This window comes from Rhincodon typus, chromosome 32, assembly GCF_021869965.1.
Source record: "Rhincodon typus isolate 14 chromosome 32, sRhiTyp1.1, whole genome shotgun sequence".
Taxonomy (NCBI): Eukaryota; Metazoa; Chordata; class Chondrichthyes; order Orectolobiformes; family Rhincodontidae; genus Rhincodon; species Rhincodon typus.
Genome location: NC_063363.1, coordinates 9,865,605 through 9,877,187, shown reverse-complemented (window position 1 = coordinate 9,877,187; position 11,583 = coordinate 9,865,605). Strand labels below are relative to the sequence as shown.

The 11,583-nt window shown below is 41.4% G+C and overlaps 1 protein-coding gene across 1 annotated transcript; it reads left to right on the top strand.

The window, feature by feature from the left end:
* The first annotated feature begins 1,320 nt into the window (after positions 1 to 1,320).
* On the top strand, positions 1,321 to 11,324 carry LOC109935400 (apolipoprotein A-I). The gene is made up of 4 exons (XM_048615597.1): positions 1,321 to 1,388; positions 7,395 to 7,457; positions 8,903 to 9,053; positions 10,395 to 11,324. Exons 2-4 carry the CDS (start codon positions 7,415 to 7,417, stop codon positions 10,972 to 10,974), a joined length of 774 nt encoding a protein of 257 aa, XP_048471554.1. The 5' UTR covers positions 1,321 to 1,388; positions 7,395 to 7,414; the 3' UTR covers positions 10,975 to 11,324.
* Positions 11,325 to 11,583: the final 259 nt, after the last annotated feature.

Genomic DNA, 11,583 nt, shown 5'->3' with positions numbered 1-11,583 from the left:
ATCATACTTTAACATCTATGCTTGGTTCTTGCAGGTTTGTTGGCTTGTTTGATGACAGAGTGATGTCCTATTATTTGTCCTGGTGTAACACATGAACCACTAACATAGAGGTCCGGGATAAAACTTCAGTGAATGCAAGGTGCCCTGGTCATATATTTTTTCATTTTTAGAAGCTGATTTCATTTCTCTTCAAGTCATCTGTAAAATAAAATCTCTTGCTTATCAATACAATATCAGGTGCTCATAAAGATAAGTAATGAAACTGCTTTACATTTGGCAGAGATTCATACATTAAGCTCCACTGTCTGAGTTTAGGAATTATTGAAACTGGTAGTTAAATTGCCAAATTCTGTGTTGCTGTCAAAATTAACAGAGATCTACCTTGTGATAACCTGTTTTCCTAGCTGTGAATTACAGCTCAGCAAGTTAAAATAAGTGTAATTATCTATAGTAACCATCTTCTCCTTTATTTCTGTGCTTGAGGGAAATGTTTTCACCCAGATGGTTGTCGGTATTTGGAATTCCCTACCTTTAGAAGATTGTAGAGGCAGGAGCCATCAAGACATTTAAGATGTGTTTAGATGAGTACTTGAAACACCATAGCATACAAGACTATAAGCCAAGTGCTGGAAGATGGAATTAGAATAAATAAATACTTGATGATGGGCATGGCCATGATGGGCTGAAGGGCCCTTTTCCACACTGTAAAACCTCTGATGCTATGATTTTTGTTTACACATATGATTGTCTAAACCTTAACCAGTGGAAATCCTCACAGCTGGGATAGTGCTGAATATGACTTGAACAATTTTTTGGGATTAGTGTTTTAGCTGTAAGATTCCTCTGCCCTAATTCCAGCAAGACATTACAGCAATCTCTATGATTGGCATTCAGAGTGGGAATGTGTGACGTGGGGAATCCAGCTCTGCAGCATCATAACTGTGGAGTCTGATATTCCAAGTGAGCTGACATGTTTGAAGCTTCATAAAAGCTGGTGTTGGCCCTACTTTCAGAATCCAAGGAAGTTATTTGGATCCCACCAAGAGCCCTGCAGGTACTGTTCTGAATTATTTCATGAGTAGCTTTCTTGCTTGGGGCTGAGGGGAGACATGACCACCTTCTCACATAATGGTGGGCAAGCAAGAGTTTCTGGTTACATAGGGTAGACTGAAACCAGAGATGATCCTTACCTCCCAAACACTCTAAGTCTTCGTGTTACAGAACATGGCTGACTGCAATGAGAGGCTTGTGGAGCGGTGGACTTTTGGCCTGATTTTAATTCTGTTCTGTTATTGTCAGTTTCAGTTTTCCAGACGTCAGTACAGCTTCCGACTCTGAAGACCTGACCCTGAGCAAAACCTTCCTGGTCCCCAGCTGCAGTCTTAAAGGTAAATCCAGGTAGAATTTCACAGACTTTGGTTCCCAGCCAGTGGACCACATCCCATCTCTCACCAATCTACCAAATGAATAGATCATCTACTCTGGGGGCTAACTTCCCAGTAACAGCAGGTAGCCAGTCTACATAATTCACGGCACATGTATAGGCCACTGGGGCACTTTGCCAGGATCCTGTGGGCAGTTAATGGATTCCTTACTGAGGGTGAAGTTCCTTTACTGACGGAACCAGCCTCTCATGCCAAATTGTTGGTGGATCCTGAGGGGCCCTCTGAATCACAGCTGCCCTGGGTATGTTACCACCTTCTGGGTTTGTCGTTCGGTTCTGTGTGGAATTGGTCTTGACACAAGTTACAGGAGGCGCCCTTGTCAGTGAAATATTGAATATGATCATCCTGATCTCTGGACAGGACAAGACTTTACACAAGGCTTCAAAATAGAGCCATCTCTAAATGTTCTGGTAGTCGTGTGATTGTTGGTTTAGACTGGGCGCTGGGGGTGTAACTTTTAACAAGGTCAAATAAATCATCTGTTTATTTACATATGGTGGATGGGCTGCTAATTTTGACACCCATCCAACCCTAATAGGAATGCGCTGGGGAGGGCTTTTGTGATACAGTGGTAGTGTCATCACCTCTGGGCTAGGGATGTCTGGGTTGAAGTCCCACCTGCTCCTGAGGTGTGTAATTACATCTCTGAACAGGGTGATATGTAAATATCTGGAAGTAAGCATTGGTATGGGGGAGGGGAATATGGTTGGCTTACCATGCGGCCTGTTTCACATACCCCACCAAACATTAGCCAATTAATGTATTAACATATGTATAGATTAACAGGAATCATTTCTACTGCGTCTTGAAGCTCGGAGTTGGTTTAGGACCTAGTAATGTTCATGACTCATTATTGTATCAAGAGCAAAACACACTGCCCTGAGTAAGTAAACTGATGTACAGTGTTGCATTGTGCCCACTATAATGATTGCAATGAGGTCAACCAGCTGGACCTCATAGAATATGGGGCTGTTAATCTGGACCAATCAGACAGACCTGGCTGACATAAAAGAATGAATGTGGGGGATATTCAGCCCTGACTGTCTGACGCAGTGAGAGGCATCGCTATTGTCAAGGCTGTGCATTTGTAAATAAAGGGTGATTGAGGATGAGATGCCAGCCTCTGAAGAGTTATTTTACCCACCTGGGCAATGTTGTTCTAATTTAAACCATCATGTGTGTGATGAGTTAACAGATTTCAGCTAGGACAGCAAAGAAGACTTTAAAAATATTTCATAAACCCTATTTATGATTAATATTCATGAGCATTTAACACTTTTAGTTAGAGATACCAGGTTGTGATAAGTCAAATAACATGGCAAAACTTTTTTTTTTGGAGCTTATAGAGAGAAAGTTGCTTGTTAATTATGAAATGAGATAAAGAATGATGTGGAACTGGGAACCAGGACAGCTTTGAGATAGTGTGAGGCAGTGCTGATGGGGAGGCAGGTTGAGACTGTGCACACGATGGTGCATGGCACTGAGTGTGGATTTCAGGGTGTGGCAGGGGCAGCTGTCCCAGGAGCATTGTATTTCTCAGAGATGCTTGTGATCTTGAACATGTTCGAAACATGAAGGATGGAACTTCAGTTGGAATCTGTGTGGAGAAAGGCAGGGATGGAGACAGTCACTGAGGAAGAAGATGTGGCTATTTAAAAAAAAACAAGTTTTGGCAAATACTTTGTCAACACTAGGAGGAAAATACAAAGGAATGAAGGCCATCAAGATTAAAACTGTTGGAGAGAAGAGAACAACTCACCAGGTTGGTCATACCTGGAGGAGAAGTGGCAGCAAACTAAGCATGCAAAAAGAAGCAAATACTGCAGATGCTGGAAATCTGGAACAGGCACAGAGAATACTGGAAGAACTCAGCAGGTCTGGCAGTGGAGAGAAAAACTAAGTTAATATTTTGAGTTCAGTATGACTTTTCTTTAGCAATAGTTTCTCTCTCCCTCCTGATTTAAGAAAAAAACTTCTGAAGAAGAGTCTTATTGGACTCGAAACATTAACTTTGTTTCTCTCTCTACAGAATGCTGCCAGTGCTGCTGAGTTTCTGCAGTACTTCCTGCTTTTATTTCAGATTTCCATCATCTGCAGTATTTTGCTTTCATATCATCGCGATAATACATGTTCAGGTTCAGTTATGTATCTCCTGGGTACCAATACGTTGCCATAACTCTTGTTGTGATTGTGCCCTTAACCTAAGGCGAAGGGTAGAAAGAAAATAATTAGGAGGAGGGAGGGGTGGCTAAAACAAATGCAAGGTCTAAACAATTGGTAAGTTTAGCTCAACCTACTTGATATAGTACAATGAATTAGAAATAAAAGCTGAAGATGTTGGAAATACTCAGCCAGGCTGGCAGCATCTGTGGAAAGAGGACTCTTTGATAAAGAAAGAGTTGAAAGGGCATCTAAAACATTTTAATTGGATGATGAATTTAAAGAAAAATGTTGTAAATTACAAATGTTTCAAGTGAGCCTTTGTGTGATCAGTTGATCTTTGCTCTGTTTGGTGTTGTTTGGAAGTTGGTTATCATTAACAAGTTGAGAACTCTGAATGTTGATATCTATGCTTCCACATAATTAAAACTTACCAAGCACAGTTCATAGTTCTCTACCTTATCAGATGTGATAGCAGATGACTAATAAATACAAGGTAGTCTTGGGTCAGACTGCAGATGAAGTGAAGAAGAAAGTTCAGAAACGGTGAGAGGTGAGTGAGTTTTTGCTGACTTTTTTAAACTTATTTTAACTTATTTTCAGGTGTCTTTCTGTGTAATGTTTCAGTTGTAAAACATGTTATTAAGATGAAAGTGAAATGTTTGAGAATAATGTTACTTGCACTGCAGCAATATATTGCAGGGTACAAGTTTTGATTGACTTTATGGATACTTGTGGTTAGATACCGCCAAAAAAACACTCAAAATTAAATTTTGCTGCAAATGTTCATCTCAGAAATTAGCAGCATGAATTGTAAACATTTTGGTTTAAGTAACTAGTCGTCATTGTTACACTTTATTTGCAGCATAAATATTTGGAAATCATGGTAGATCATGGCATTTGAGGTCAATCATTTTTGCTGGTTTACAAAGAGTGCTGGTTTATAAGGTGCCAGTTAAAACAAAGTTTGCTGTAATTACTTGTGATAGAATACATTGAGATATTTTTGCAAAGATTGGATAATGCTTTGTTTAAATGCTGAAAGTCAGTTTGGCTTTCTGAATGAATTTTCATAGAAAACAGGAACAGATGTACGTCCTTTGTGCCAGTTCTGCCATTTAATCTGATCATGGCTGATTGTCCAACTCTGCACCCTGTTCCTGATTTCTCCCCATGCCTTTTGATCGCTTTAGCCCTAAGAACTATGTCCATCTCCTTGAAAATATTCAATGATTTGGCCTGAACCGCTTTTTGAGGCAGAGAATTTCACCCTTTAGCAGAACTGTGACTGCACTCTGGTCACTGGACTCAAAATGTTAATTCTGTTTTCTCTGATGCTGTCAGACCTGCTGAATTTCTCCAGCAATTTCTGTTTTTGTTTCAGATTTCCAGCAGCCGCAGTTCTTTGTTTTTATTCTGTGTGTTCTTACATCATTGATGATATAGACAGGGCATTGGGGATGCAGGCACGGCTCCCTTCCCCAGGAGAGGAGTCAGCAGTGAGATAATAAAGAACTGTTGGTGAAAAGATCATTAACAAGCTCAGAAATATCCTGCCGGTGTTACACTGGGTGGTGTGGCTGTTAAAAGGCCTGTTCAGGCCATTCTCTGCTTTGCGACTGTAGTTCATTCTCAGGTCTCCCAGTGAAAGCAAAACACAGTCAAAGGATGGAGACAGCTTCCTTTTGGGGGAAGAGACTAGCACTACATCCAGCTTTGGAACTCTGAGGCCCCTCCCAGCAGGTACCATTGCCATTGAGCCACCAGAGATCCAGGAGGAAAGGTTGCTTCTGCACAATGATGGCCTGATGGGGATTTAAAGTGTTCAAACTCTTGTGAGAGCACAGTTCCATCTAGAGGCCACCTCTCTCTCCTGTCTTAAGCAGCAGCTCCCAACTCTGACAGTTGCTGCTGATAGCCCAGAGGGAAAAACCGGGAAAAAAATCCCCAGTAATATTTGGGAATGATCATACTGTTCATCCTGGAGCACCATTCTAAGGTATACAAGTTGGATCAGTATGCGTTGTTCACAAGGTTTTCCCACTTTTTCTTTTTTAGTGGTCTAATCTTTGGAGAATGCTCATCCTTCCCAATTGGATGATGACCACATTTTGGCCACTTGTTGATGCCAATGTGACTCAGGGATAGGACCTGGAAATGCACCTGATTTTGGGGTCCTGACTCCAGAACAAATGTGCAGTCCAACTTTTTAAAAACTCTTTTACAGTTCAACCTAGTCTTGTGATGACCCACCGATACTTTATAAGATAATTCCAGTAAGAGCCTACAGCCAAACCAGTAAGAGCCCATGCTGTTAGGGACAAGGTACTGGCATGACTAGTGGATTGGTTGAGTGGCAGAAGGCAGAGAGTAGGGATAAAGGGATCTTTTTCGGGATGGAAGCTGGTGACTAGTGGAGTTCCACAGTGTTGGGGCCACAAACATTCACATTATAAATTAACGATCTAGATGAAGAAACTGAGGGCATTGTTGCTAAGCGTACAGATGAAACAATGATAAGTGGAGGGACAGCTAGTGTTCAGGAGACGGGGAGGATGCAGAAAGACAGACAGGTTAGCAGAGTCAGCAAGGAAGTGGCAGACAGAAATATAATGCAGGAAAGTGTGAAGTGATGCACTTTGGTAGGGAGAATAGAGGGATAGACTATTTTATAAATGGGGAAAGGCTTCGGAAGTCTGAGGCACAAAGGGACTTAGCAGTCCCAGTTCAGCAGTTCAGCATTCTCTTAAGGTTAACATGCAGGTTCAGTTGGCAGTTAGGAAGGCAAATGCAATGTTAGCATTCATTTTGAGAGGGCTAGAATACAAGAGCGGTGATGTACTACTCAGGCTGTATAGGACTGTCATCAGGCCGCATTTGGAATATTGTGTACAGTTTTGAGCCCGGTATCTAAGAAAGGATGTGCCGGCTTGGAAATGGTCCAGTGGAGATTTCCAAGAATCATCTCAGGGATGAAGGGCCTGTCATGTGCAGAGTGGTTGAGGACTCTGAGTCTGTGCTTGATGGAGTTTAGAAGGATGAGGGGAGATTTTATTGAAAAATAGAGAATATTGAGAGACCTGGATGGAGTGGACGTTGGGAAGATGTTTCAATTGATAGGAAAGACTAGGACCTGAGGGTGCATACTCGGGTTGAAGGGATGACCCTTTAGAACTAAGATTGTGAGGAATTTCTTCAGCCAGAGTGTGGTGAATCTGTTGAACTCATTGCCACAGAGGGCTGTGAAGGCCAAATCATTTAATGTATTTAAGACAGAGATAGATAGGTTCTTGATTAGTAAAGGGGTCAAAGGTTACAGGGAGAAGGCAGGAGAATGGGACTAAGAAACATAAATCATGATCGAATGGTTGAGTATACTTGATGGGCTGAATAACCTCATTCTGCTCCCATATCTTGTGGTTATCTTATGGTTATGGTTGCAGCTCAACTCGACCTGTTCTGGGATGCAAACTGGAACCATTTTCATTGATGTTAAATCAGGAAGCATATGTGCCAATGGAGCTTTTGGAGTGCTAAGAGATCCTTAGTTCTATTTTTTGCCATTAATAATGGGTCAAAATCCTGAACCTCCCTTCCCATATGGACTGCAGTGGTTGTGGAAGGCAACCACAAATACAAAGAGCAGTTAGAGATGGACATTAAATACTGGTGCAGCCAGTTAAGCTTATGCTAGAACAAAATGTCAAAAGAATGAATATAATCATCTGACTGTATAAATGAAATAAATATATTCTTATATGTTCTTAAAATGTATTATTTCATTCACAGTGTTGAAGCTTACAGCCATCATGAAGGTGATTGTCATAACCTTGGCCCTTGTTCTGATCACAGGTATGTGCATCCAATCCTTTACCCTCAACAGCTGAAGAAATAACACACTAACTGTGTACGAACAATGATTTCAATTTTAAGCACTGTGTTGCTGAGATTCTTTATTTAGTTTAAAAATAATGATGTATACTATCTGTTTAACAATGTCCTATTAAATATAACTATAGCACCATTTCTTCTGACATGCAAGTCCCCATAGCCCGAAGCTGCTGTCTCTTAGAGAGCGATGACAGTAAGTTGAACCTGAGGAGTCACCACATCCTCTTCTACTTTTCTCCTTTGCAGTCCTGCTCTATCAGGATTGGCAAAGGCCCCGTGGCACTAGCTGCCCAGTATTTTGCTGCTGCAGAACTCAGCCTTGTGCTTTTGCACTGTGGGCCCATCTGGCATGGGTGCCACACACATCTTGTTTACCCTCCAATGAAGGCAACTGTGTGTATTGTAACTGGAACCCTCGGCTCAGTACATTTCCCCAGGCTCCTCGTCCTTGCAACATGATTCCACATACCTGCCAAGTGATGAAAACCCATCACGTTGTGTCCCTGCACAGATTTTGTGATGGACTAATCATTAGCAAATGATGAGGAGGTGATTGTTTTGCTTTGGGGGGTTTGCATTTGTTTAATAGAAATCATTTTAAATTTGTGCACCAAAGCATGTTGTCATGTTGCCTGTATGAATGCAGACAATGAGAATTAGTCAGGAGCATCACTACCAAACACATCGAGGGCAGCAGATACATGGGAACACCACCATGTCGCTCACCGTCCTGACTTAGAAAGATATCGCCATTCCCTCACTGTCACTGGCTTGAATTCTTGGAATTCCCTCCTTAATGGCATTGTGGGTCTGCCTAAACTGTAGCGTTTCAAGAAGGCAACTCACCACCACCTCCTCAAGGGTAACTAACAACAGCCAGCAATGCCCATGTTCTATGAGAGAATTAAAAAAACACATAATGTCCTTATCCAGCCTTTGATTTCTAGGAGTAGGAGAGTCAATGGACAATATACAGAAACTGTCTGATTTTCTTAACTTGCTTGGAGGTGCAGATGTCTAGTACGGTACTGTAACAGCAAACCCACTGGTGGGTTCAGTGACCTAACGAAGGACAAAGAATCAAACCTCATACATCTCGAACCCTTGCTACATCGAATGTATTAACCTGTAAAATGCTGCATTGTTTACTTGTGCCTAGACTCCACTACATTCTCAAATTTGCTGATGATCTTCAGGAGAGGAGTTATTTATTACACAGTAACTTCAGAAAACTTGTAAAAATTAGTACCAAAGAAGCTGCGTATTTTCTATGTCAGACAAAAATGTCAGTTTGTGGCTTTTGATGCAGACATTGCAAAGTAGCTATGTAAAATCAAAATGTGACTCAGGCCCGATTTCACAACTGTTACAATTTAGGTCAATTTTCTCCTGTTTATTTTTTGTAGGAACTCAAGGTGCAGTCCTGTGGCGAAATGAGCCCCAAAAACGTCTAGATAACCTGAAAAATACTCTTCAGAACTACTTCAGTCAAGTTAGTGACAAAGCTCGAGACACTATTGAGCACATTGATAACTCTGAGTTTGGCAAGCAGCTAAAGTAAGTAAATAATCATAGCTGGTGTTCTATCAAATATTTGGCTATTCATACAATGGAATAATAACAGACTCATCTCCAGTAAGAGAAATTAAGTCTAGTTTTGATGTGCAATATTAAAAATAATCCTGAAGACAAATTGCTTTTGGGTAATTTACAATCCAATAGTCTTATTGGGTGAATTTGAACCAAAAGTAAGGTTGAGTTTTAGTTCCAAGGAAGAGAGTGGTGTTGGTGGTGGAAGTCTGAAATCTGCTTCAAAAACAAACATGTTTCCAACCCCTCAATTCCCATGTTTAACTGATGCTGGATATTAGCCAAGGGGTGAACTCAATCCATTGTAACTTTAATTAAGATGTTGAAGCCTCATGAGCACGCAGCTTTTGAGTTTTGACTGAGCATCAGCTGCTCGTTGTGAGAACTTGGTGGCTTCAGGAGGCACCTATCTTCACACCCACTGCCTGGATCCAGGGGCTTATCTGGTGAAGCCTCCAGGATCAAGCACATTCTTGAATAGCCCAACCCTCTGAACTCACCTCCAAGTATCTCCTTCCTCCCCATCAACATCCCCACCACCAGCCTTGTTACCTCATTATTCTGCCCATCTACCATTCCTATATATCCCCTAAGTGCCATTTTCAAATTCCCACTGCCACCGGCCCTGATGTTCTCCCCAGCCTCAACCCACACCAACTTACCTGAGGCTTCAATCCACCTCCAGCCTGAAATGCTCCAAGGTGATTCCACAGAGAGGCCCCAACCTCCCACTCTGGGATCAGGAGCCACTTGATCAATTTCCACCGCCAACCGTTGTCACTGAAGGATCCTTTGTTACTGTCCTGTTCCATCCTGCCCATTGACCGAACTGTGGTCACAGCCTCCACTGTCTGGGTCCCTGCCTCTCTGGAGACTTAGTCCAACACTGCGGTCAGGGAGTGAAAACATAGCAGGGTCTGTGGGGCTGAACGGTGACTTCACTGATGCATTGTGAATTCTGAATTGTGGGCATGACATTCTGACCCAGCCACTTTCAGCTCAGTTAAGTAGAAACTCCCCATAGAGTCTGCCTAAAATTATAAGTTCTGCTTCAGTGATTCATGACATCAAAATGTTGACTAAGACTCACTTGGTAGCTGAGATGAAGCCATTCGTTTCCCTGTCGAAATGCAACACATTGGCCCAAAAATTGTCTATCTGAATCTTGGATGGCTATCAACAGTTGTGATATTTACTTTCCAACACTACTAAGCTTAAATTTCAAAATGTATTTGTGTGGGCAGGTGCAAAGTGGTTCAGTTTTTTAAATAACATAACTTTCATTGTTACTTTTTGTTTTGTTTATAGTTTAACAATTTCAGAGAGCTTGGAGAAACTCAACGGATATGTTACAGAACTGCAAAGGATTGTGTCTCCCCTGTCAGATGAAATTCGTGAGAGATTACAGAAAGACAGATTGCAGCTGGAGGAGAAGATTCAGACGGACTTGAAGGAGTTTAAAGTTAAAATCCTTCAGTACACCAGTGACCTCCGCAATAAGGTCAATCTTAGTGTTGAGACATCCCAGTTTATGCTAGAACCCCTGGCCAACAGCATTCAGGAGCAGGTTATTCAGAATGCTAAAAGCCTCCACCAAAAGCTGACCCCTATAGCTGAGGAAATCAAGGCGAAAATTCAGTCTAATATGAAGGACTTTAAAATGAATATTGCACCATTTACTGAAACCGTTCGCAAGAGATTGGATGCTCATCCTTTTACCAGCAAACTAAGTGAAAAATTTGATCAAAAGCTGGAAGAGATGAGACAGACATTCACTCCTGTGGTTGAGAGCTTCCAACAGCATCTCACCCCATATTCTAAAGACCTTAAAAGCAAGTTGACCTCTCTGTGGGACAGACTCCACCAAAATTTTAATGAAGGATACTAAGAGAAACCAAATGGCCCATTTTGTACTGAGTAGTGGCCTGTCCTTTATTTCAGTATTAGCTCCTTAAAGTTCCAATGTTTACTTTAATGTACATGGGTTTTATTTATTTTGTAGCCAGGATACAGCCAAAATGCTGCGTTAATATAACCTAACACTGCCTTTACAAGAAGAATTGTTCCCATATTTGGGGAAGTTTGTTATCACAAATTTTGTTGTCACAAATTATGTTTCTGTCAGGCGAGCTGACGTTAAGGGTATCCTTTCTAAATGCACACAATGGCTTCATGAAGAACGTCAGCATCAGTGGGTTGCCAGGCTATGTTGCTATCTGTGATCATTACAAGTTAATCTCCTGCTACATTAATCTGATTTCCTGCAAGAAATAAATTTGAGGGAATGTTTTAATAATAGCTTTGAAGGGTATATTGTCTTGATTTAATGATGTTCTCACGTGCATTGCAGAGTAATAGAACTAGTTCTGAAATGGCAGTGTTTTCTCCACTTGTGTGGATAATTAAACCAGATAGAAATCTGTTGAAGGAGTTGGATAAAACCATAAGAACTAGGATCAGGTATAAGCAATTCATCTCCTTCGAAACTGCTCCACCA

What these genes read in the sequence shown, in the direction of transcription:
- LOC109935400 (XM_048615597.1), top strand. Translation starts at nt 7,415, where the DNA reads ATGAAGGTGATTGTCATAACCTTGGCCCTTGTTCTGATCACAG. An exon ending in GGCCCTTGTTCTGATCACAG is followed by an intron (nt 7,458 to 8,902) that starts GTATGTGCATCC and finishes TATTTTTTGTAG; the next exon opens with GAACTCAAGGTGCAGTCCTG. An exon ending in GAGTTTGGCAAGCAGCTAAA is followed by an intron (nt 9,054 to 10,394) that starts GTAAGTAAATAA and finishes TTTTGTTTATAG; the next exon opens with TTTAACAATTTCAGAGAGCT.